The 24,589-nt window shown below is 51.7% G+C and overlaps 1 protein-coding gene across 1 annotated transcript in view; it reads left to right on the top strand.

Moving 5' to 3' along the window:
* The first annotated feature begins 4,694 nt into the window (after positions 1-4,694).
* Positions 4,695-24,589, top strand: part of Septin9 (septin 9) — a 162,177-nt gene continuing 142,282 nt past the window's right edge. Inside the window, 1 exon segment of the mRNA XM_038326391.2 lies at positions 4,695-4,806. Coding sequence (XP_038182319.1) covers positions 4,788-4,806 — 19 coding nt within the window. The 5' untranslated portion in view covers positions 4,695-4,787.

Here is a 24,589-nt window from a genome sequence, read left to right as displayed (position 1 = left end):
TAACTGACTAAAACCAGCACCTATTGGGTCTGTAAACTTGGTGGCAGATCCGGCTTCTGTTGAGCCCAGCCTTGGCCAGCTGCTGGCTGAATCTGAAGAAGCAGACCTTGGCTCTGGCTCCCGATACTGAGGGTTGCATGCTTGTGGCTTTAAACCTCCGTCTCTGTGTTACTACACTTCCCAAGAGCCTCAGGCCTTGGATGAAGTCTCAGGAGGCCACCTCTTGCTGGTGGCTTATGTTCTGCTTTAACTTAGTCTGGGAGATAGGTTCAAGCTGACACTGAAGGCCACTCAGAATCCAAGGGAAGGGACGTTGGCCCCATGGTGGGAGATGTTTCAAGGTGACTGCAAAGCATGCTGGGTCCTCTATGTCCATCTGGAATTATGCTCTCATGAAAACTTTATTCCCAGCATGAAGGGCAAAAGGAGTCCATGCCAGAGTGGCCCCAGAGTGGGAGGGCCTCCCCTAGGCCTGTCGTGGAGGGATCCTCAGCCTTGGCTCCAGGTCTGAGTCACTCCTCCCTCTTCCCCTTAGGTAGCAACCGTCAGGCCCTGAGCAGCCAGCATTCATGTTCCTGGGGGTGAAAGGCCCTTTTACTGCCTTCTGGCTCCAGCCCATGCAGGGCATGCACCCAACTCCTTTCAAAGGGAGGGCGTTCCCAATAGGTGTGCTGAAAACCCACCCCACCAGGCAAACATCCCACCCACAAAACGGTTTTTTTTTAAAAAAACTAATAAAACTTGCATTTAGAAGTGTTTCAGGTTTCCAGAAGAGTCGCCCAGAGCATACAGAGAAATCCCAGTGTTCCCCAGTATTTCTGCTTTTACACGCACTGCCTGCTCGCCTTGGTGATGTAGGCTGGCTGCTCTGGATGACAGGCAGGACTCAGGGTCTACTCCGGGCTCCATCTTCGTGTTTTATATCCTATGAGTTTCGATCAATGTGTCTATTGTGCTGGAACCACCTAGAAGAATGTCACTCTCCCTCCCTGATGCCTGATGTTCCTCCCACTCCTTGCTTTAACAGCCCCTCCCCCAAATCCCTGGACATCATTAAACCTTCTGAGAGAAACCCTGTTTCATCTTGGCTTTCAGGAGACCACTGGTGACTTCCCAAAACACAGGTGCTTTGTGTGGTGCCTCAGAAATCCTGTGGCTGTCCTAAGGGTTCATGAAGCAAGAAGTTTTCTCTGAGTTATTTATTTATTTATTTATTTATTATTTATTTTTATTTTAGAGGACGTCTCACGTGGCTTCCAATTACTGATCTTCATGTCTCCAACCCCAGAGTGCTGGAATAATAAGCCTGCACCACCATACAGCTTGTTTTTTTTGGTGTTACATTTATTTGTGTGAGTGTGCATGCCTGTGTGTTTCGTGTGTGTATATGTGCATGTGTGTGCACTCATCTGTGTGTGTGAACACATGCATACGTGTGTGTGTGTGCACTCATCTGTGTGTGTGAGCACATGCATGTGTGCATGTGTGTGTGTAGGCACATTCAGACACCCTAGGTTGGAAGAGTGCTGGCACCTTCTGCATATACTGCCTGGAAAACTCCACAGCTAATCATAAACTCTTACGGTGACTGTGATGTCTGGGACCCTCACACAGAGCATGAGCCACCAGCAAGAGGTAGTCTTCTGAGTCACCCATCCAGAGGGCACCAAGGCCCAAGGCTCATGGGAAGTCCATTAATATACAGGTTTATTAATACACTTCAGGCAATGGTTCAGCTAAGTTTTCTGCTACCACATGAGGAAGTAATCTCCAGTGCCCAAGAGTGTTTCTTTCTGGCTAGCTCCAACTTCCTCCAAGGCCCAGATTCTTCCTACTGATCTTGAAGCCAGTGCTATGTGCTTCTTGTTTTATTTAGAGCCACAGAGACAATTTTCTGTCTTTCTTTCTTTTTAAAGATTTATTTATTTATTATATATACTGTATTCTGCACCAGATTTCATCAGATGGTTGTGAGTCACCATGTGGTTGCTGGGAATTGAACTCAGGACCTTTGGAAGAACAGGCAGTGCTTCTAACCTCTGAGCCATCTCTCCAGCCCCTCTTCCTTCCTTCCTTCCTTCCTTCCTTCCTTCCTTCCTTCCTTCCTTCCTTCCTTCCTTTCTTCCTTTCTTCCCTTTTCTTTTTTTTAAGACTGAGTCTCAGTATGTCACCACGGCTGTCCTGGAACTCACTATGTAGACCACACTGGCTTTGGACTCTCAGAAATCTGCCTCAGAATGCTGGGATCAAAGGTGTGTACCTGCACCCAGCCTTAATATCACTTAGGAATCGTGAGCTCAGCATGGCACCATGTCGGGAATGTCATAATCCTCGTTCATCACAGCAAGGCCTGGCTCACGAAGAAAACCAGTGACGGGTCACAAACCACTCAGCAGGCAGAGGAACAAAATATTGAAAAAAACCCTTAAAAAGCCTGTTTAGTGAATTGTAGCGGCATGTGGGCCACACCGTTGGTGACGTCAGGTATACTCAAAGAAGCAGTGAATCTGTCCCACATTTTTAAAAAATAGCCATTTAAAAGATCCAAAATGAGAGCCGGGCTGTGGTGGCGCATGCCCTAAATTCCAGCACCCAGGAGGCAGAGGCAGATGGATCTCTGTGAGTTCGAGGCCAGCCTGGTCTCCAGAGTGAGTTCCAGGACAGCCAGGGCTACACAGAGAAACCTTGTCTGGAAAAACAAAACAAAACAGACAAAAATTCAAAATGTGGTGCTTAATTAACATCTTCACCCTCCTCAGATGTCCCTTGTGTAGAAACCTCGTCCCTCTCCCATCTATCCCTTCAATCTTTTCCAATGCAGTATCTGCAGAATCTGGTTGGTTTGTGCAGGTGTCCTAGGCTTCCGGAGACTCAGGTTCTCAGATGAGAGAGGGAGGAGGCACACCGGAGCTGCCTGTAACTGGAATGGGGGCTCTCTCTCTCTCTCTCTCTCTCTCTCTCTCTCTCTGTGTGTGTGTGTGTGTGTGTGTGTGTGTGTGGTGATGGGGGATGATTAGTGGTCATAACTTGGCTGAGCACACCCTCGGTTTTCCACAGACAAGTTTCCCACCACACTCAGGCAGGAAGCGGCAATTCCCTGCAAAGGAAAAAGGGAAGGGGATTTTGGGGTGATGTAACTCTTCTGTGGGCTTTTCAGAACGGTGTGCCAGAGCAGCTCTGCCCCTACCTGGATTGCCTGCTCTTCCTTCCCAGCGCTGAGTCGGTGAGGCAGTGGTGCCCCAGGCTTCACCACGCCCTGAGCACTGCCCGGAACCTGCCCCTCCCATCACGGTAGCTACCTGGCACATTCACCTTCTCCGAAGCCCTGTTTGCCTTGCTTTGGCATAATCTCAATAGACCGCTTTCAACACCCTCCGGACAGAATTAATCACTTTCCTCTCCGCGTCCACGCGTGCACGCGCGCACCCACACGCAAAACCAAAACAAAGAACGTTTTATTATGGGAAGACTTTTTCTTTTACTTTCTGTTTTATTTACTTATATTTGATCAGTTCACATCTTGTTTACTTACCTGTGTGAGCCTGTAGTGCATTGGGGGATGGGTGCATGCCCTAGTTCAAAGGTGATGTGGAGGTCAGAGGACAATTTGTGGCAATGCCAACTTTTGGGGTCCACTTTGTGGGTCCCTGAGATTGAACCTAGGAGCAAGTGAATTTAATCTTTGAGTCATCTTGCGTGAGCCATGTGTTCGTCTGTGTGAGTATATTTACACATGTGTGCTGCCGGAAGAAGGTGTTGGATCCCATGTAGTTGGAGTTACAGGAAATTGTGAGCCCACCGAGTGGGTGCTGGGAAGGCAACTCGAGGGTCCTATGGTTAAGTAACAAGCTCCTAACCACTGATCTATCGCTCAGCGTGCCTCCCCCCCATTTCTTTTTCTTCCTTTTGGTTTTTCAAGACAGGACTTCTCTGAGCAGCCCTGACTGTCCTGGAACTCACTCTGTAGACCAATCTGGCCTCAAACTCGGAGATACCCCTGCCTCGGCCTCCCAGAATGCTGGACTTGAGCCACCACCTCCTGGCCCCTTTTTGTTGGTTTGTTTGCCTGCTCGTTTAAAGACAGGATCTTGGTTCATAGTTCTGGCTGGCCTGGCACTCACTGTACAACCAGGCTGCTATTAAACTTGTAGTGATCCACCTGCCTCAGCCTTCAACGTGTTGAGATTACATGCATTCATTTTTAAGAATTTAAAAGTAAGAACTGCGCGTAGCTACGGAGTTCCAGATTCCCCTGCTGTAGAGACTCGGGGCCCCTGGACATGGAGCCAGGCAGGAGCAGAGAGTGTATGCTTCTTCAGTATCAGATGCGGCAGAAATGATGACTAGACCCAAGGTTCTGGAAGAAGACACGGAGGTCCAGGCCCATGGGGCAGCCAGCGCGGCCCGTGCGGTACCCGTGGGTGGTGATCAGCCTGACTCATTTAAGCCAGCGTCCCGTTCCCCACTCCAACCCCCACGCACCCCGCGACTGTCCTGTGGTGGCCCGTGGGCCTCCAGGATGCCTCCTCCGCCGGCTGCTCCCGCCTAACCCGGGAAAAGTTGCAGTGGCTAACTTTCGGCTTCAGAGGGGTGGTGTGGCGGGTGGCGCGGGACGCACCTGCGTGGGGGCGCGGGGCGGGGCGGGGCGGGCGCGCACCTCGACGGGGCGGGGCGGCCGTGCTCCCGCCTTCCTCCCGCCCTCCAGCGGCCGCGAATTAGCCACCTGGGAGCCCGGGCCCCGCGGCCTCGCCGCCACACTTTCCTGGAGCGGCGGCCACGGCGGCACCATGAAGAAGTCTTATTCAGGTGGGCGTCGCGCCCGGCGTGGGGAGGGTCGGCGTCGGGGACCTGCGCGTGCCACCTGAGCGCTGGTGGCCGGTGGACGAGGCCACCCAGGAACCAAGTCGGTCCGGTGGCTCAAACCTCGCGGGACGTTGTACTCCCTGGACAGTCTATAGTCCCGGGCTGGATTGCCCCCTCCATCTGTGGATGGTGATTGTGGGGCGCTCCACGCGTGAGCTCTGTTCTCCACGCCCTTGGCTTTCCCCTATGCTCAGACCCCCGGGGCTGCCAGGGCCTGGAGGAGGCCGCTGTGCAAGTCTCTTGCCCTCTGCCGCAGGGAGTTTCTTCTGATCTTGCCCTTCCGCTGTCCCTCGAAGACTTGGCTCACTCTAGAGTGCGAGGGGCTGCTCTGGGGGCGTCCCCCTCTCCCTGTCAGCGGAATGTTTGACTTATTGGTGGCGCTTGAGGCACCTGGCTGCGTTCCGGGTGTGTTGGTGGGGTGGGGCTGGATGGAGGGGTCTGGACCAGGCCCCAGCACCTCTTTTTGGCCATAACTCCTATTTGTCATTGGCCCAGTGGGGCACAGGAAGGTCTCCAAACGGGGCCACCCAGGAGGGTTGGGCCAGTTATTTGGGTCTCGGGATGTCTTGAGTGTTCTAGCATGGCTAACTTCACTCTAACAGTGTGTGTGTGTGTGTGTGGGGCGGTGTTGCAGGGCCTTCTTCACACTCTTGCTTCACGCTTCCATTTCACAGATAGCCCAGCTGAGGCCGTGAGAGCACGTTAAGGCAACCCTGATCTCCACTCTTCCTTGTGACCCAGGCTGGATCCTTTGTCTGCCTCCTGTAGCCTCACAAACCTTCTCTTCACGTTCCTTTCCTAATCTATTTGGACAGGAAGCATTCTCCCAAGAACCTGTGAGTTCATTTAAGATAAGAGCTGTGAATCGGGACTGAGTTGAAGAGGTCATTTGGGCCATCCCCCTGCCTTGAGGTCATGCTCTGTTTCCTCCTGCTTTCCAGATTCAAGAACCAAAATGTCTTGACTTCATCTTAAAGAGGGTCTTTTAGCTTGCCCTAAAAAAAATAGCCTTCTGGACCAGTAGCTCTCTGTGGTTCTTAGCTGTTAACTTGACTGCTTGGCCCCTAGTCGCTGGCTTCTTTCAGGAGAACTTGTTGATGGGATGGTGGGGGAGGTGGGGGTTTCCAGGTGGTGTGTGCTCTGGTTTGGCACTGGGCCCCTCTCCCTCCCCAGCATGCTCCAGATGCTTGGAATGGTTTTGGGCATTGGGGCCCTTTCCTGGGCTCTCTGGCTGGCCTGGGGATGGCCGATACCTGTGCTTTGGTTCGCGTCTCCTCACACGTCCCGACTGGTGGGTCTGGACACTGAGGTACCCAGGTCCTCCCAGCTCACAGGTGCCTGGCTTACTGCACAAACCCCAGAAAGCCACCCCCCAAGTCAGAATGGGGAGTCTAAAGCCTGGAGTTTCTGGGGATGGTGTGAAGGCCAGTACTTGCCCCAGCATCTCTCCTATGCCTACCCAACCTTGACCAGGTACATTTTTGCAAAAATATGAAACTTTCTGTGAGAGGCGTGTGGAAGTCCAGCTTCCAGCCCCTAGAAAAGCAAGCTCTCTGTTTCATTCTGTTTACCTAAAGGGGTAGGGCCCCTGGAGGATGGGCAGAGGGAGGGTCTGGACCATATCCAGTTTGTTCCCTGCCTGGCAGAGTGCCAAGGGGTACTTGGGTCACTCTGTTGCAGTTGGGTGGTAGGCGTTCAACCCACACCAGTGTCCTCCAGCTCTCCCGGAGCCAGCCCTGTTCTGAGTAGGGTCTCTTGCCAAAGTCAGATTGACTCTTAAGAGCCATTGCCACCAGAAACTCAAGCAAAGTAGCAAAGAATGTTAAAAATCTCCCCAGCACCTGAAAATCCAAGGGCAACCAGTAAAGTTTGTGTCTTTCCCATAGACGGAGTGGGATTATCACTTCTAGACCTGTTTATGAAACACATGAACTGGCTGCCACACTGTGGTCAGGGAACAGCCGTGAGCATTCCTGGGCCGCTCGAGAAAGGAGATGAGAAGCCTGTCCGGAGTGACCCCATGGCTTTACCTACAGCCACCAAATATGCTGTGTGTAGTGGGTGCCCATAGTCAGGCTAGAGGGCACAGAAGCAGTAGCAGGACAAGCTCTTAGCTTGCAGGAGCTTGCCTTGTCACTGGGGAGGCAAGATCTGGGTAAGATAGCTGCTCACTGCTAACCCTGTCTCCTCTGAAGCAGCCCAGGGCACCTGGGAGGAAGGGGTGGGGCTTTTGGGGTGACCTCTAGGAATAAGGGGTCTGATGCAGTGGAGAATAAAAAGGATTTTCCCAGGTGGGGAATGTGCAGGGCATTTAGGGGACCCTCTGGCGGCCCCTTTAGAGCCCCAGCTCTCCCTGAACACATCCATCTTCCCTTTTGTTTCTGTGGCAAGCTGAAGCAGTGTGGCCCAATGGTTAAGGTGGGAACTTGAAACTGTGAGGCTCTTGGGATTAAGTCCCCGGTGCTGCGGGGACCGGAATACTTCATCTCACGTGTCTCATTGTTAAACAGGGACAAAGCTTGGTTGTGACCGTGGTTTTCTACAGGAACAGGTTCAGAAGTACCTGTTCTAACTCTCCAACTCTATCCAAGCATGATTTCCCTAGGCCGTTAGGAGGGACCGGGAGGCCATGTGTTACCCTGTGCAGGGGGACCCATGGCTCCTCTCGACTGGAGGTTTGGAGGCCCCTCTGCACTGGAGCCAGCTGCAGTCCACACCTTTTGTTCTTTGGGGTCTTGAACTTAGCTTCTCACAACCAGTGAGTCTCCTGGAATTCCCCTTCAGTGCCCTTGGCTTGCTTGGAAGTCTTTGGTGGCAGAGGCTGGGGGACTTAACTGTGAGCCACCAGACTGGCCAAGTGGATCTCTGTGTGCACTTTGAAGTTGTCTTGCGACTCGTGTGGCTTTCAGGAGACTCTCAAAGCAGGTGGCTGGCTTCGCTAGCTCTATACTGTGCAGGGATTCAGTCCTAGGAGGTCCACAGAGATGAGGGTTCATCCCTGCCCATCGCTCTAGGGGGCTTTGGAAGGGCAGAGGATGCACCTTCTGAGGTCCCTTCTGAGTAAGCTACCCACATGTTGGCAAGCGTGGGAATGGATGACTTTCTGGTTCCTCCACATCTTGGTGCCAGTTCGGGCCACCTCTTGTCTCCTCATGGTCATGCTGTTTGCTCGGCTGCATCCAAGGGATATGGGGCTGGAGAGCAGCCTCCCACAGCAGCTGGTCTATGGCTGTGTCCCATACTTACCTAGCTCCTGAGGTCCCTAGTCCCAGGAGAGCTGACTGAGCACAAGTCAGGAGCCAGCCCTTCCCAGACCACTGGGGAGGTGGGAAGGCAAGTTCAGACACGGTCGGCCATCTATCCTGCCTGCCCCTGCTTCCTCCTCTCTCCTGCTTCCCACTCTGCGGAGAAGAGAGTGCAGTGTGCTGGATGGAGTATTCAATAACCCACTTTCTACCCGAAACCTGTGGGACCTGCTTAAACCAGGATGGCAGCAGAGAGGACAAAGGGTTGCCACTTAGAAGCAGCTGGCTTAGCTCGACTGCGAGCTGGCTGTCCACGCGCCTGAAGGGCTCAGGTGGGTGTCTGTCGGGAGCCATGGAAAGCCCATCCAGCACAGGAACGCTCAGCTGCCCTCCTCAGGTTGTCCTGTCCATCCCAAGCTGCCCGAGGCCCCACGTGCGTGGAACCTGCAGGCAGCCGGTTCAGCATGTTTGTCCAAGGGCAGTGTTGTGTGGGCTCTGCAATTTGCTAAAGATGGTTTTGATAAGAAAGATCTAGCTCAGACCAGCCCAGGGCCAGGCCCCAAGGCACACGCTGAGTGAGTGGATCTCTAGGGATGTCAGGGGCTCCAGAGAGACACCCCAGGCTCAAGGAGTGTGAATGCTTAGGTAGGGAAGACTCTTGCCCTTTCTTAGGCTTGTTTGTTGGGGCTGTTACCTTGGAAACAGCCCAGCTCTTGACTGCTGGAGGGATTTATGGGGGAAGCATCAGGACCAGTGCCTGGCGAAGCCCCCTGGGGCTTGTGCAAAGACAGCCCTGTTTCTGAGGGATTCCTAGAGAGGCTGAGGCGTCAGTGTCCTGACAGGAACTGCCACAGGTCACGTGATCCCAGAGTGCCAATTAAAAGAAATCTGCCTTGTTGGGTATAAGCTGGTTGACACTGTAGTATCAGGCGCAGGGAGTCATGTGGCAGCCAGGCTCGCAGGGCGTCCAGTGTCTGTGGCAGCAACAAAGCCAGCCGTGGCAGGTGGGCTGGTCTCCTCTGATGGGATAGCTTCGCTCTTGCTCCAGAAACTTTAGTTAGCCTTGCCAGAACAGCCCTGCTGAGCTGCGAGGGGCCCCTGACCCCCCAAAGTCCCTGACAGTTTTCTGTGTGTTCTGAGCCGTTGATTCCAGAGGGTCTGCTTGGTGCTGCTCAGCCCCAGGCTCCATTCTGCCTGCTCCCTGGCGGCTCTCAGCAACAGCACTGGAGAGGGTTGAGGGACACTGGTGCTCCCTGCCCCATTTCTTGGTCTTATCTCTCTAATCCCGCCCTGGGCCCGGGTCCCCTTGACAGCCCTGGTGAAAATGACACCAAGTCACTCCAGCCAGAGGGGGTGGCGGCCCCAGGAGCCTTGCTTGCAGATCGGCAACAACCAAGCTTTGTTCGGGGACTGATCTGACCTGGTTCGCTGAAGCCTGACTTGGCAGCCCAGAGACCTCAGGACAGGAAACGGGAGCAAGGAAAGCCAATCCCAGCTTCGGGTCACAGGGTGGCCCTTGGACCCAGACCTTCCCTGGCAGGGTCCCAAGACACCAGTCAAACCCTGACCTTCAGTATCATTTGGAATGCTGGGAGAGGGGAGGAGGACTCTCTGGAGCTGAGGTTTGTCACAGCAACCCACCTGACCCTGACTTAAGGATCCTGAGGAGAGGACCAGCAGGTGTGCCAGCTTTCCCTGTGTCAGATTTGGCTGCAGTCTGCCACAGCGGCCTCCCTGTCACACCTCCCCCCCCCCAGGCCTCCACTGATGCCGAGACCATCCGTGCTCACACTCTAATACCCCCAGTCCTACGTCTCCAGCAAAGGGTGGGCCACCACAGCAGTTGACACCCTCTGGGACCTCGCCAGGCCAGGCGTGTTGAGGCAGCCGCCGACTCGGGGTAGTGGCAACTGTGCCCAGGTTTGAACTGAGTTCCAGGTGAGCGTGGTTACCAGGAAGGGCTGGGCACGGGTGAGCTGGCAGACTGCCCAGGCCTTGTGCTGAGATCAGTGGGCCCTGTATCCTGGGGCCTCTTTTCTCAACCCTCTTTGTGAGAGGATCAGATCCCAGCAGGGGGATAAGGCTACTGTAACCCAAGCTGCTTGGAAGTGGGTTATAACCACTGCTTGTCACCTTCCAGTGTGCTGGGGACTTGGCAGGTCGGCACAGAGGGGTCTGGGGGAGCCATTTCGAAAACTCACCAATAATCGTATATCTTTGGCTTGTATTTGTAGTGGGAGCTAGGCAAAGCTATAACTGAGGGGTTCTGGGTCAGATGGCCACTGCAAGGCGCCCCGCGGGCCTGGGAGGAAGGGATGGTGGCTTCTTGCCGGCGCTGGCATCGTACCGCCTCCCTTCTTTCCAAGGTGTGGCAAAACCTCAGCTATGTTGGGTGAGTCACTCTGGATGGCAGAGCTTCCTGGTGGCTGTGGGTCAGCCTTGACTGCTGGACCCTGACGTTACCTTTATTTGATTTCGCTTTTTCCGGAAATGCTTTCTGAGACAATGTTGTCTGTTTATTTTTGTGTGTTTGCTTTATTTCACTGTTTGTTGCCTGTGGGCGATTTTTGCACAGTGGACTTCACTGTGAACAAGGCAAACAGGAAATTGAATGGGAAACTTAAAACCCTAAGGGTTGTAACACTTTTACGCGGCTCTCCCTGCTTGTTCCCACATGTGTGAAATGTATCATTCAGTTATCCAAGGTGTAGCTCATGCTTTCACGGCTGCATATTCCTGTCACTGGGCTCCTTCCACAGGCATCCAGACACCCGCGTGGCGCAAGGCCAGCACTAACGGCTCTTCAGGATAGACACCCATGTCTGCCACACTGTTCCCCCTCCACAGTGATGTGTGACCCTTGGAAGGTGCGGAGCTGAGCCACACCCGTGTTTACAGCACCCATCCATGCTCCTAGCTGTCATCGGGGCTGGCTTCAATGCCATTTGCTTCCCTGAGCTCATCCTCTTGCCTCGGCCTTCTGCATGCTGGGATTTCAGTTGTGAGTCCCCTGGTAGGCTCTGTCGTCTGCAGGTGTCCCTGAATGCCTTCTTTCTTCTTTTGCTTGTCTTCTTCCTTCTGTTTAACTGTTTGTTTGAGACAGGGCCTCCTATAGCCCAACTTTCACATAGCCTTGAACTCCTGACCTTCTTGACTCCACCTGCTGAATGTTGGGATTACAGATGTGTGCCACTTCTCTGCACTCTAGAGTTTTGTTTTTTTAATATTTTATTTATTTATTATGTATACAATATTCTGTCTGCATGCATGCCTACAGGCCAGAAGAGGGCACCAGACCTCATTACAGACGGTTGTGAGCCACCATGTGGTTGCTGGTAATTGAACTCAGGACCTTTGGAAGAGCAGGCAATGCTCTTAACCTCTGAGCCATCTCTCCAGCCCTAGAGTTTGTTTTTTTTTAGTGAATTGTTGTGCCCATTTGCCTCTCGGGTGCCCTTCTCTGTCCTGGCACTTTTTACATGTATGTCCATTTCTTCAGGTGGAGGGTGCTTGTTTGCTCCCGGCCACCAAGACTGGAAATAATCACACAGAAACTATATTATTTGCAATACTGTTTGGCCAATAGCTTAAGCTTATTTCTAGCTAGCTCTTACATCTTAAACTAACCCATTTCTATTATTTTATATTTTACGACAAGGCTCGTGGTTTACTGGCAAGGTTCTAGCGCATCTGTCTCCTGCGGAGGCTACATGGCGTCTCCCTGACTCTGTCTACTCTCTTTCTTTATCTCTTCCAGCCTGACTATATTCTGCTCTGTCATAGGCCCATTCACTAATGACAATAAAACATTTGCTATTCCTGTGGACTGTCTCCAGAGCCAGACAAGGGTCCCCAGTACAGCATTTCATTAAGAGGTATAATGGACAAAAAGTTCCCCCCGCACTTTCTGTCACCTCCAAGTGACCCCAGGGCTGGCTTGCTGCTGGACAACTTCTACTGTCTTGTTCCCTGTTAGGACTGGCACACGAGGCTGGGTACAGTGTGGCCTCTCCATCCCTGTTACCTCATTCGTCCCTGTGGGTCATCTGTTCCTTTGACCAGCCTGAGCCCAGGCATGGAGGTGGATTGATGGCTGTGCCACTTGGCAAGCAGTCATCTCTGCTGGCTGGTTACTTTGCAGTGATTTCTTCTGGAAACCTCATTTCCTCGGGCCAGTTGGTAATGGCTTTCTGACCTTGCCTGCCATTAACATTTGGTCCCTCTGGCCTTGGTCTCCCTGCCGTTCTTTTGGTCGGTCCTTCCAGGGCCTCTCTACATGCGGTCCTCTATCTCCCCTTCTCTGTGGGGACCCATGCGTGTAATCCAGTGACCCCCGAGGTGAAGTGACACCGCGTGTTTGCTGCCTTCCTGTTGCTGCGACGACGTGCCCAACGAAAGCCATGTAGGAAGGGCAGGGCTGATTTTGGCTCACAGCCTGAGGGTCCAGCCCATCGTAGCAGGATGGGGCGGCTGGTCACACCACATCCACAGCCAGGAGGCAGTGAGAGATGAACACTGGCTCTCAGCTCGCTTGCTCCTTTTTATGCAGTAGAACTCCAGCCCTTGGGACTGTGCGGCCCATATTCAGGGTGGATCTTCGTTCCTCAGTTAAACGCTGACGTAGACACAGGCAGGGCAGAGAGGTGTGTCTCCTGGGTGAGTCCAAGTCCAATCAACTATTACGACTCACACTCTTCTTTGGTGACTTGGGGGCACTAAGCCAGTGTGTCCCCACACACTTGGGCAGCCATACATGGCTCTCCTGTAGTGTGACCGGCAGTGTCTGATGGCTGGTAAGTCTCCTCGCTATCCAGGGTTTTCTCCTGTGTCCATTGTCCTTCCCGGTGGTCCCTTGTCAGTTGCCTGTGGCTCTTGGGTGTGTGCACTGACCTTCAGGAGGGGTTTTGCAATGAAAGGTTTAATTCTGTGTGTGTGTGTGTGTGTGTGTGCGTGTGTGTGTGTGTGTGTGTACACAGGCATGAGAGAGAGAGTGAGTGAGAGATAGAGAATAAAAACCGTGCACGGATGTCCTCAAGGGCAAAGGTCAACCTCGGGTGTTATTTCTCAAGTGGTATGATGGCTGTTTTTACTTGTCAGCTTGACTACCTCTGAGATTAACTAAGATCCAAGCAGCTGGGCACTCCTGTGAGGGATTTTTTTTTTCTTAGCTAAATCGTTTGAGGTGGAAATATCCACTTTTCATCCAGCTCTTTTGAGGTGGGACGATCCACCTTTAGTCTGGGCTGCATCTGCTGGCAGCCTGCATAAAGGATACGCAAGGAGGGAGCCCTTTGCCTGCTTCCCCTCTCTCTTGCTGGCGAGTCCATTCCTTCACTGGCCACCGAGCCTGCTTCTCTGGGATTCTGGTGTATGCTGAAGACCAGCGGAGACATCCAGCCTTACAGACTGAACAACTACTGGATTCTTGGGCTTTCCCTTGGTAGACAGCCATTGCTGGACAAGCTGGATCACAGCATGAAAGCCAGTCTAATACCCCCCCTCTTTCTTTTTCTTTTCTTCTCTTTTTCTTTTTCTCTTTCTTTTTCTTTTCTTTACTCTTTATTTTTAAAGACAGGGTTTCTCTGTATAGCCTTGACTATCCTGAAACTCACTCTGCAGATCAGGCTGGCCTCGAACTCACAGAGGTCCACCTGCTTCTGCCTCCTGAGTGCTGGCATTAAAGGCGTGTGCCACCACACTTGGCTTTTATTTTTTTATTTTTTGTAATTTCCTTTTAGTGTGTTTAGATTCATCCTATAAGTTCTTTTCTTCTAGAGAACCCTAATACAAGGGATACAAGGGGCTCTTTTCCCAAGATTTTAAAAATTATTTTTAATTAAAAATTATTTTAATTTTGATTTTTCAAGATAGGGTTTCTTTGTGTATCCCTGGCTGTCCTGGAACTCTATAGCAGTCTGGCCTTGAACTCAGAGATTTGCCTGCCTCCTGCCTAGTGAGTGTTGGGTTTAAAGCCATGTGCCACCACTGCCTGACTTTATTATTTTTCATTATGTGTGTTTATATTTGTTTCTCTGTGTGTTAGTACACATAAGTGTTGATACCAACAGAGGCCAGAGGAGCCAGATCCCCCCAGTTAGATTTGTGGGTGGTTGTGAGTCATCATCCAATGTGGGTGCTGGGACCTGCACTTGGGTCCTCGGTGAGAGCGGCAAGCCCTCGTAAGCACTGAGACATCTCTGAGACAGGCTCTCTCTCTGGCCTAAGGCTTGCTCATTAGGCTGACCAGTGAGCCCCAGGGACCCTCCTGTTTCTGCCTCCTTGGTACTAGGATTTCAACGGACGCTGCCGTCCAAACCCAGGTGCTCATACTTGTGTGTCAAGCAGTTGACCAACTAACTGGGCCGTCTCCCCAGCAGCTTCTGGGAATGCTTTTCAATACAGAAGAACTAAAAAGTCAAATAGCAAATAAAATCCAAATTGTGTGCTTAAACACTAATTTTTTTCTTTTAGATGTATCTATTTTGTTTTATGTTCATGAGGGTTTTGTCTGCATTGCATGAGTTCCTGGTGCTCTAAGAGGTCAGAGGAGCCCTGGATTCCCTGGAACTATAGTTGTAGGTGGTTGTGAGCCACTATGTCTGTGCAGGGAACTGAACCCTGGTCCTCTGTAAGGACAGCCAGTGCTCTTCTTAACCACTGAGCTGACTCTCCAGCTCTCTTAAACAGTTCTTAAAAGGTAGGACTTATGAGGGCTGGAGTTCATGAAGGTCGGTGCCTGAGCCCCTGCCCTCAGTTCCCTCGTCAGCACACGGTAGCAACAGAAATGCTGGGGCAGTTTCCAGTTTGCGATTCTGCTCATTTGTTTCTCCTTGAGCCCGGGTCCCACTCTGTATTACTGGTTGGTTTGGAATTCTGAGCCGACCTCTTGCCTTTGCCTGCTGAGAGCAGGGATCACCTGTAGTTTAGACTGTGCGTTAGAAACAGCTATTAAGTATCGGAAGTATCACAGAATCTAGAAGAGTATCATTTAGCCTGTCACCTCTCCAAAGTAACATTTTTGTGACTTTCTTTTGGCTCTGCTTCTTCACCAAGACCTGTGTTTCATTTTCTCTGGAGAGAAGAGAAAGTGAAGTCTGAGTGGCCACATCCCTTTCCTTCTCTTCCTCTTCCCCTTCCTACCCTCCCCTTCCCCTCCTCTTACCCCCTCCATCTTTTCAGTGGGGGTTTGAGACAGACTCTTACTTTATAGTCCAGGCTGGACTGGAATTTAAGATTGTGTCCTAAGGGCCAGTGTTTAAGGTTTGTGCCACCATGTCAGATGGAAGTTTTTATTTATTTCGTTGGCTGAGATTCCTGCAGAAGGAGAGAAAGGGATGAAGGGGGGTGCGTGTATGTGCATGTTCCTGCCTGTGGGAGTGCATGGCCTTGTGACTGGAGGCCACAGACCGACCTTGAGTAGGGTTCCTCAGTTGCTCTCTACCTTGTTTTTGAGGCAGAGTCTCTCATTGGCCTGGAATTCACCCATTAATCTAGACTGGCTGGCCAGTGCGTCCCAGGATCCTCCTGTCTCCACCTCCTCAGTGCTGGGATCACGACTGCGCACCAGCTGAGTGTGGATGCTGGGATGTGGGCGCAGGGGATCTGAACTCGGGTCCTTGTGTTTGTGCAGCGAGAGCCCTATACCAGCTGAGCCATCTCTCGAGGCCCCCGGGGTGCAGATTTGTGGAGAGTCAGCAGTGGGTGCAGTTTTTCTGCTCTGCCCTGGCAGAATGATTCCAGTCAAGAGCCAGCAGCATGAGAGAACAAACGTGTGTCATAATCAGATCCGTCCCCCCGCTGCTCTTGTGATCAGAACTCCATCTCTGACTCAGGCTGCAGGAGAACAGAACCCTCTGTGTGTAGTTCCTCCCCTGGCTGTTGGGATGGCTTCTCCGAGACTGCTCGCTCCTGGCTCTCAGCATTTCAAATCCTGCCCCTCCCTACTGCCCGCGGGGTTCTGGCGCCAAGAGCTGCAGAACACCACAGTGTCTATGATTTTGGATTATGTACTGGAGGTGGAACTGGATCCGGAAGTGGAGAGAGAATTCCTGGGCTCCGTTTCTACCTCGGGATGCTGAGCCATAACCGAGCTACACATGGAAACAACCGGGTACTCCATAAACACCAGTGCCAAGTGGAATAGCTTTCTATTCCACTGAGCTGCGCGGCTCCTACAGGAGTCCCCAGATCATGGCTTCCATTCAGAGATCTGCGGGAGAGTTCTGAAACTAGATGTCAGGGCCTACCCTCAGCTGTAGGGGACTTGAGCAAAAGGAACTTCTGCAGTCTGAACCAAAGCCACCAAGGGGCAGAACCTGTTGCTGGGGACACCTTTCGAGGCAGAGAAGGGGAGAAACTTCTTGGCTGTCTCTTGTACTCAACACCTCCTAAGCTCTCTCTGGTTGAACTCAGCTTAAACCCAGCAGATCTGAGGGCCCTGTCCCCGTAGTCTTTAATACATCAGCTTGGGCACACCAAAGAGTGCTTGGAGGGTCCAAGAAGGGTGATTCTAGGAGACCAGGACAGGGTGTATGGAGAAAAGCTGTGTCCTCCTGCTCCCATACACCTGTCCCCCAACATTGCTTCCGTGGTGTTTGATGGCCCTGTTTCTGGCGTCAGCCACTTCACCCCGCTCGCTCTACGACCGCATCTGTTCTTGCTCTCCCTTTGCTCTAAGTGGGAAAGTCAGGCTGTAAGGTTAGCGTCCTCCCACTGTGGACTCAGTTGTCCTCGTAAGTCTCAGACACTGCTCTGCCACTCAGAGACCATGGCCACGGCATGCTCATAAAGGAAAGCATCTAACTGGGGTCTTGGTTACAGTTTCAGAGGTGAGTCCATTGCCGTCATGGTAGGGAACATGGCCGCACACAGGCAGACATGGTGCTGGGGAAGGGGCTGAGAGCTTTACTTCCTGATCCACAGGCAGCAGGCAGAGAGACACTGGGTCTGGCCTGGGCTTTTGAAACCTCAGTGCTCACCCTCGGTGATGCAGCTCCTCCGACAAGGCCACACCTCCTAATCCTTCCCAAACAGTTCACCAACTGGGGACCAGGCATCCAAACATATGAGCATGTGGGGGCCATCTTCATCCAAACTGCCACACCCGGCTCTCCCCCAAGTTCCAGAGTGAAGTCTTAACCCTCGGTGGGACTATCTGGATGTGCAGCCTCCACGGGGAGGTGATTGAGTCCATAGAACTAGCATCCTTATGAGAGGGGGAGGAGACACCAGAGTCCACATCAGGTGTGTCAGAAGGACCACAGGAAAACAAGGTGATGGCGAGACTCCACAGTAAACCGGTTCCGGCTGCATGCTGGTCTTACACGTGGTCTCCTGAATTGTGGGGGAGTTGGAGTTCTGTTACCCTCAACCCCCAGTCTGGGCATTCTGACACACTTGAGCACCTGAGATGTGGTCTGAATAGGATATGGTCACGTTGTGAAATGCCAGCATGCCAGGCCTTTTCCCTGTGTAGTCCAGACTGGCCTTGGGTTCGCGACGATCCTCCAGCCTCAGCCTTCAGAGTGTGGGGGGACCACAGGCATAAGTCACCTTGCCCAGCTTAACATCGAGGAGCAGTGAGGTCATCCTTAGTCCATCTTGTATTTGGGTAATTCGCATGTTGCAAATTTGCATTTTGCATTAATAAACTGTTGCATTTACTACAACTTGATAGTAGCAGCGATCCTCTGCCGTGACTGAGTTCTCGCATATGCTTGCTGGAGCCTAGAACTGGAAGGTCACTGTCATAAGACAGCCACTGCCCAGAAGGTCACTGTCATAAGACAGCCACTGCCCAGTGGACTAGAACATGTATCATTCTCCAGGGATGAGAGGAACTCTCAGACCTCCAGGGGAGTTTGCTCCACAGTCACTGCGGGTGCTTTGAAGTGGGCCTCGATGACAGGGAAAAAGATGTCACTACCCCACCTCAAAGCAGAGGTTCTTGCCTGGGGTGTGACTAAACCTCAGGAGATCTGGATGCCCTGGAGGGCTGCTGGTCACAGGACTCAGGAGCTGGCTGGACTCACCTGATGCTGGATTTTCCTTTCAGCCATCTCTCATTCTGTCTGTCTGTTTCCAGTCTTGCTTCCACACCACTCCAGCTCCTGTGCTTGCTTTGGGGACTCCTGGTCCCTGTTGGTGACTATCTCTTGTATTCCAGTGGTCTTCTGGGGACAGGGCCTCCTGAGAGGGCTTACCGTGCTGACTTCTGTTGTTCTTGGTGGACGATCATTGCGCAGTCACTAAGGCTCCAGAGCAGGCAGGACCTGAACAACTCAGCACTAACGCGCAGACTCCATCGCTTCACCTCCCTCCTTGGTAATGTCTGCCTGTGGGCCACTAAAGGCCAGCTGTCACCAAGCCAAGCATGAAGAAGCAGTCAGTCTTTGTGCTCATCTGTCAGCTCCCAACCTGCCGCATCCTCGGATGGCCACGGCTCAGTCAGTGAAGCATTTGCCACATAAACGTGAGGACCTGGGTTTGTCACCAGCACCACATAAAAAAAGTACCGTGGTGACCTGTGCCTGCAATCCTGGTGCTGGGGAGGTCGAGACAAGTGAGCCCGGGGCTCACTGGCTAGACAGCCTAACCAAACTGGGAAGCCCCTAGTTCCGGTGACAGATCCTGTCTGTCTCAGAAAACAAGGTGGATGGCTCCCTAGGAGCGAGGTGATCCTCTGGCCCCCACATGTGCACACGTGAAGGACTGGTGTTTAATATAAGAATGCCCCCCAAACACTTGGAATATACTTACACCTGAGAGGTGGTTTGCCTCACAGCTGAGATTCAAGTCCAGCGAGGCAGCCTGTATTTTACACAACAACCTCACCTGAGAGAACAGCGGGAATCCAGACGCACACTGGGCACCGACTTGTGTGATGGGTGTGACCACCTCACAGCTGGAATGCCCGCCTCCTGGAACACTCTGGGCTTGACAGTGAGTGAGGTCCCTTGTATACTCATCTCCTTGCGTGGTGCATGGGGCAGCAGTGATGCTTGGTGTCTTCACCCAGCCACATCCTGTTGATATGGAAACCATGCCTCCAAACGCCAAAACACACACACACACACACACACACACACACACACACTAAGAGCCACAGATTCTCTTTGATTTTTAAAAACTTTATTTAACTTTATGTATGAGTACTCTCTGCATGTACATCTGCGTGCCAGAAGAGGGCATCAGATCCCATTGTAGATGGTCACAAGCCACCATCTGGGTGCTGGGAATTGAACTCAGGATCTCTGGAAGAGCAGCCAGTGCTCTTAACCACTGAGCCTTCTCTCCAGCCCAAGCTACAGATTCTTAAAGACACAACACTGCCTCTGGTGGTGGGGTCTGGTCTTGCAGCCGGGCTCTCAGGGTAAGTGCTAACCCCAACAGACCAAGGCCACTTCTTTTTGGTTGGCATTTTGTAGTGGATGAGCGGTTTGCCTCTCATGGCCTGCCAGACAAGAAGCAGGCCCTCCCCTCTATAGAGCCGGGATCTCCTGGACTAAAGACCGAGGCCTCTGGTGAGATAGTGTTTGGTCTGTGTTGTCGCCGTCCCCAGCCCTTACTTTTGTGGAGGAAGAAGTCGTAGTTTGAGTTGTCTTGCTATAGAACAAGGTCCTCCAGGCAAAACAACCACCACCATCACCAGACCGGCTGTGTCTGCTTGCAGGAGTGCCTGTTGACTGTTGACTTGACCTTTCCTCACAGGACAGACTGGGGAAGGTCACTGGACCTTCACCAGAAATTCCAGCTGCCCCTCCCAGCCATTTTTATGAAAGTCTGTGCTAAATCACATGGCCTTTTGGTGGGGGCAGTGTCAGGGTATACAGCTTAGGAGGAGGAGATTGTCTTATGTCTCCCCAGGTGTGGTGGTTTGAATGAGAAACGTCCCCTATGGTCTCCAACATTTGAACACCAGCCAGCAGTGCTGTTTGGCGAGGTCATGGGGAGGGGCAGCCTTGCTGGAGGAAGTGTGTCATGGAGGCAGGAGGCAGATTCAGAGAGTAGAAGACATCATGGCAGCTCACACACTGCTCTGCCTCTTCCTTATGGTTGGAATATTGCTTCTCGGCTTACACCGTGGCCTCTGTGCCTGCCGCTTGCCGTCACACCTCCCTGTCATTCTGGACTTATTCCTCTGAAACCAGAAGCCAAAACCAGAAGCCAAAGCAAGCGCCTTCTTCCTTGTTTCTGGTGACTTAGCATGAGAACAGAAAAATAGCTAATACCTCAGGGAAGGAATTCTCACAAATTCACAGCCAGAAGCCCTGGGCTGGCAGAGAGGCTCTTCAGGGTCTCTCAGCCCCAAAGCTCCACAGTGCGCCACTTAGTGCCAGCTTCAGAGACCAAAGGCCATGCCAGGGGTGGGAGCAGGGAGACAAATGGACAGGGGGCAGCTCCTCAGCTCCATCTCTGCTGAAGACAAGCCCTGAGTAGCTGCTGGTGACAACCTTAGAATCTGTACACCAGGCCTACCTGCAGCCCTTAATGCTGATTGGGCTTCTCATACCTGCTAGCAAACAAGCCGCTGACCTAGCTATGAGCTGGAGCCCCCCATTCCAGGTCCCAAAGGGAAGGGCTACCTGGGATGAGGTCTACTGGGACCCACCTGCCCCTTCTCCAAAGGATTTACATCTGTTATAAGAAAGAAACTTCAGCTGGGTCTAGTGACTTATACCTGTAATTCTAAAGCTTAAGAGACTAAGGCAGGAGGATTGCTGTGAATTTTAGAGCCCATGTGAGGTACAGAGTGAGTTCCAGATCCATCTGGGCTATGGAGGGAGATTCTGTCTCAAAACAACAAAAGACAAAACTAGGGTATGGTAGAGCACACCTTTAAGCCCAGCACTCGGGAAGCAGAGGCAGGCGGAGCTCTGGCCGGAGAGCACACTCACTCTCGCACACCGACACAAGCATGTGCATATTGTGTAAATAAATAAAGTAGTGAATACATGAATTAAAAGTCCCTCCCCTCTCTCCATTTACCCCAACTCATAAGCATGGGGAGAATTCCTCAGACGGTGGGGCACAGATTTGGAGGATACTGTCACACACCATACACACACACACACACACACACACACACACGAAATTGGTGCATGTGTAGCTGGGTGGCAGTTGTGCAAGGGAAATGTGTCCCAGGCCCACCCCGGCCTCTTGGGACAGGGTGTCTTCCTCGTCTGTGGTGCCATCTTTTGAGTTTTCCTGATTTAGATGGTGCCCAGTGACCGTCCCTGGTCAAGCGCTCCGTTGTCTTCGGGCGCATCTCCTTGGAAACATGCTTTAATCTTCTGACCTTGATGGTAGATTTTACCTTGAGTTACTGGCATCCAGCGTGGGGCTCCCTGGATATGTTTTCCTTAGATCTAGGACCTGGCCACCCTCTTTTGGTATGCCGAGCCTGGGGGCCAGGAGGAGCTCACTGGCCTGAGTTGGCGGGGTGTCGAGCAGAATTCCCAGGCACTTTTCTCCGGATAGCAACACCTGGGCTGTAGCATGAGGGGGTCTCAGTTAGAACTCAGGTCTCATCAATGTCATCAGCACAAGAAAGCCAGGCTTTGTTAACACCTAATTATGCGTCTGTAGGTCTAGGCTGGCACACTAGGCGGTGCATTATAACAGCACTGCAGAACTATTAGAATAATTAGCAATAGTAACATCATTTATTGACCAGTTATTTGGTGCTGGGCGTTACGCTAAGTGCTCATAATGTATAATGTCATTTAGGGTTTTCTTATTTTTCTTTCTCTTTTTTGAGACGGGGTTTCACTGTGTAGCCCTTGCTATTCTGGAATTCGCTCTGTAGACCAGGCTGGTTTTGAACTTCAGAGATCAATCTGTCTGTCTCTGTCTCTCAGTGCTGGGATTAAGGATGTATGCCACCACACCCAACATTTAAGCTTTATGTTTTAAATATTTAAATTTTTTTAACAGCGTCAAATTCACACACACATACATACACACACACACGTGATGCTGTGGATTGGACTCATGCTTGTCCATGCTAACCCCTTTACCACTAAACCAGATTCCATCCTTAAATGTACCTGTGAATGGCCCCGTGTGGTTTTTCATACATTCAAGTCTTAGCAAATGTCCAAATCATGGTAAATATTTTTGTCTCTGCAAACACATACCATTCTTATATAAACAGAATCCTTTCTCCTAGTACTTATTACTGCACCGTGTGTGTGTGTGTGTGTGTGTGTGTATGTGTGATATACATGATTGTGTAGGTGTGTGCACATGTATATGTAAAGGCCAGAGGACCACATCAGATAGCTTCCTTGATGGTGTTCATATATATATGATATATATATATGTATATATATGTATATATATATATATCATATATATAAGATTTATCTTTTTTTTTGTTTTTCGAGACAGGGTTTCCCTGTAGTTTCTAGAGCCTGTCCTGGATCTAGCTCTTGTAGACCAGGCTGGCCTCGAACTCAGAGATCCGCCTGCCTCTGCCTCCCGAGTGCTGGGATTAAAGGCGTGCGCCACCACCGCCCAGCTAAGATTTATCTTATGTACTTATCTTTATGTATCTGTTTGTATGTGTGCTTGTGCACATGAGTGCAGGTGCTCTCAGAGGCCAGAAGAGGGCGCTGAATCCCCCTGGAGCTGCAGTTATGGCCTGTTAGTTGTGGACCACCTGATAAGGTGCTGGGAACCAAACCAAAACCCTCACAGGACCAGTATGTGTTTTAACCACTGAACTATCTCTCTAATCTCTCCATATTTTTGAAGACAGCATCTCTTGCTGAATGTGACTCTCATTGACACAGCTGTACTGTATGGTCGTTGAGCCCCTAATATTCTCCTGGGGTAGCGTATGCAATACACCTGGTTCTTATCTGGGTGCTGGGGATCTGAACTCAGGTCCTCATGCTTGCATGGTAGGCTCCTTAGCGAAAGAGCATCCCCTCAGCTTGTTTGTTTTGAGATGGGATCTCACTGTGTAGCTCTGGCTACACTGTGTAGCTTCACCTCCACCTGTGTCTGCCTCCTGAGTTCTGCGATTAAAGGCCTGCACCACCATGCCCTGCATTCTGTCTTGCTTTTCTGAGACAAAGTATCTCACTGATTTGCTGAGGCTGCCTGGTCAGGGAGCCCCAGAGTCAATTTCTGTCTGTGCTGGTTATGTTCTGTTACATGGGCTGTTTCACTTGGGTTTTGGGATCAAACTCAGGTTTTTATGCTTGTGTGAAGCATTTTGTAGATTGAGCTATTTCTCCAGTTCTTCTTGTCTGTAAACCTTAATGGGCCAGAGGAAGAGTCTAGTGGTGTCTCCTTTGACCTGGAAGCTGTTAGTGGATGAAGTCACTGTACCTGTGAGGTCTGATCTGCAGCCAAGCCTCATTCTCGGAGAACTCCGGTCACTTGCTCTGGGATGGATCCAGATGGTAGGTTTCGTGTGTCGCTGCTCCTTCTGAATCTTCTTCATTTTAAAGTCACTTTAAAAATAACTCAATTCTCTGCTGGATCATAGTCCTTGGCTGCCTTTAACACTGGCCTGTGGGAGGAGGTCCAAGCCAGAGCCATTCCCGGTCTGGGGTTCTTTCCAGGACCGTGCCTAGGCCTGGGATGCAGGAGACCCTCAGCCTCTTCTGGTCGGCAGGCTCCTTTGTGGCTTCTCTGGCAGGGTCACCTAGCAGGGATGCCCATTTTAGGAATTCAGAAAAACAAACAGCATAAAGAAAATAAAAACTTTGCGCCAGAAACCCAAAGACATGCTGTTTTCCCAGTTGGGTTTGGGGAGAAGGGATCACATGCCCCAGGTTGCTTAACTCACTCAGATCCTTTTGTATTTCTATCTGAAGCCAGAGGGCAGGTAGTCAGTGTGGGTGTTGAGCTGGCCCAGAGGAAGGACAGGGCACCCTCTGTCCCCAGCATCCCCTGCAGAACTGTCTCATCCAGAAGTGACTCAGGCCACAGGAATGTCCAATGCCGCCCTTTCTTTGGCTGACTATTCCTTACCCCAGTTTCTATCTTGGGGACACAGTGGCTGTTCACCAGTGCTAGGTGGTCCTGGACCTACGTGGTGCCTCCTAGCAGTTTCTGCACTGACTCCATGGGGGTGGGAAAAGGTGGTGTTGATGGCATTCATCCACAGACGCGGTGTCGCTCATCCGGTGTGGATGGGCTGTTGATGGTGATGAGGTAGCCACACTTAAGCACACTCGGGAGAGGATTCTGTCTCCACTTCTCCTCTGTGTCCCTGGGCACCTCACCTAAATCACAGTCCTAGTCTGGAAGGTGTGTCAGTTCCAAGGACCGGTTCTAAGTTTCCTTACAAACCCCATCTACCTGTTCATTCATCCGCCTACCCATCCATCCATCCATCCCATCTATCTGCTCACATATTTAACCATCCACCCATTCACCTACAAGTCTATCTGCTTATCCATCTATTCCCCCCGCCATCCATCTCCCTAACCATACAGCCCCTTCCTGGGGGACTGGCCAGGAAT

This window comes from Arvicola amphibius, chromosome 4 (genome assembly GCF_903992535.2).
Source record: "Arvicola amphibius chromosome 4, mArvAmp1.2, whole genome shotgun sequence".
Classification (NCBI taxonomy): domain Eukaryota; kingdom Metazoa; phylum Chordata; class Mammalia; order Rodentia; family Cricetidae; genus Arvicola; species Arvicola amphibius.
Note: the sequence above shows the minus strand (reverse complement) of the source record. Positions and strands in the feature narration are given on the sequence as shown.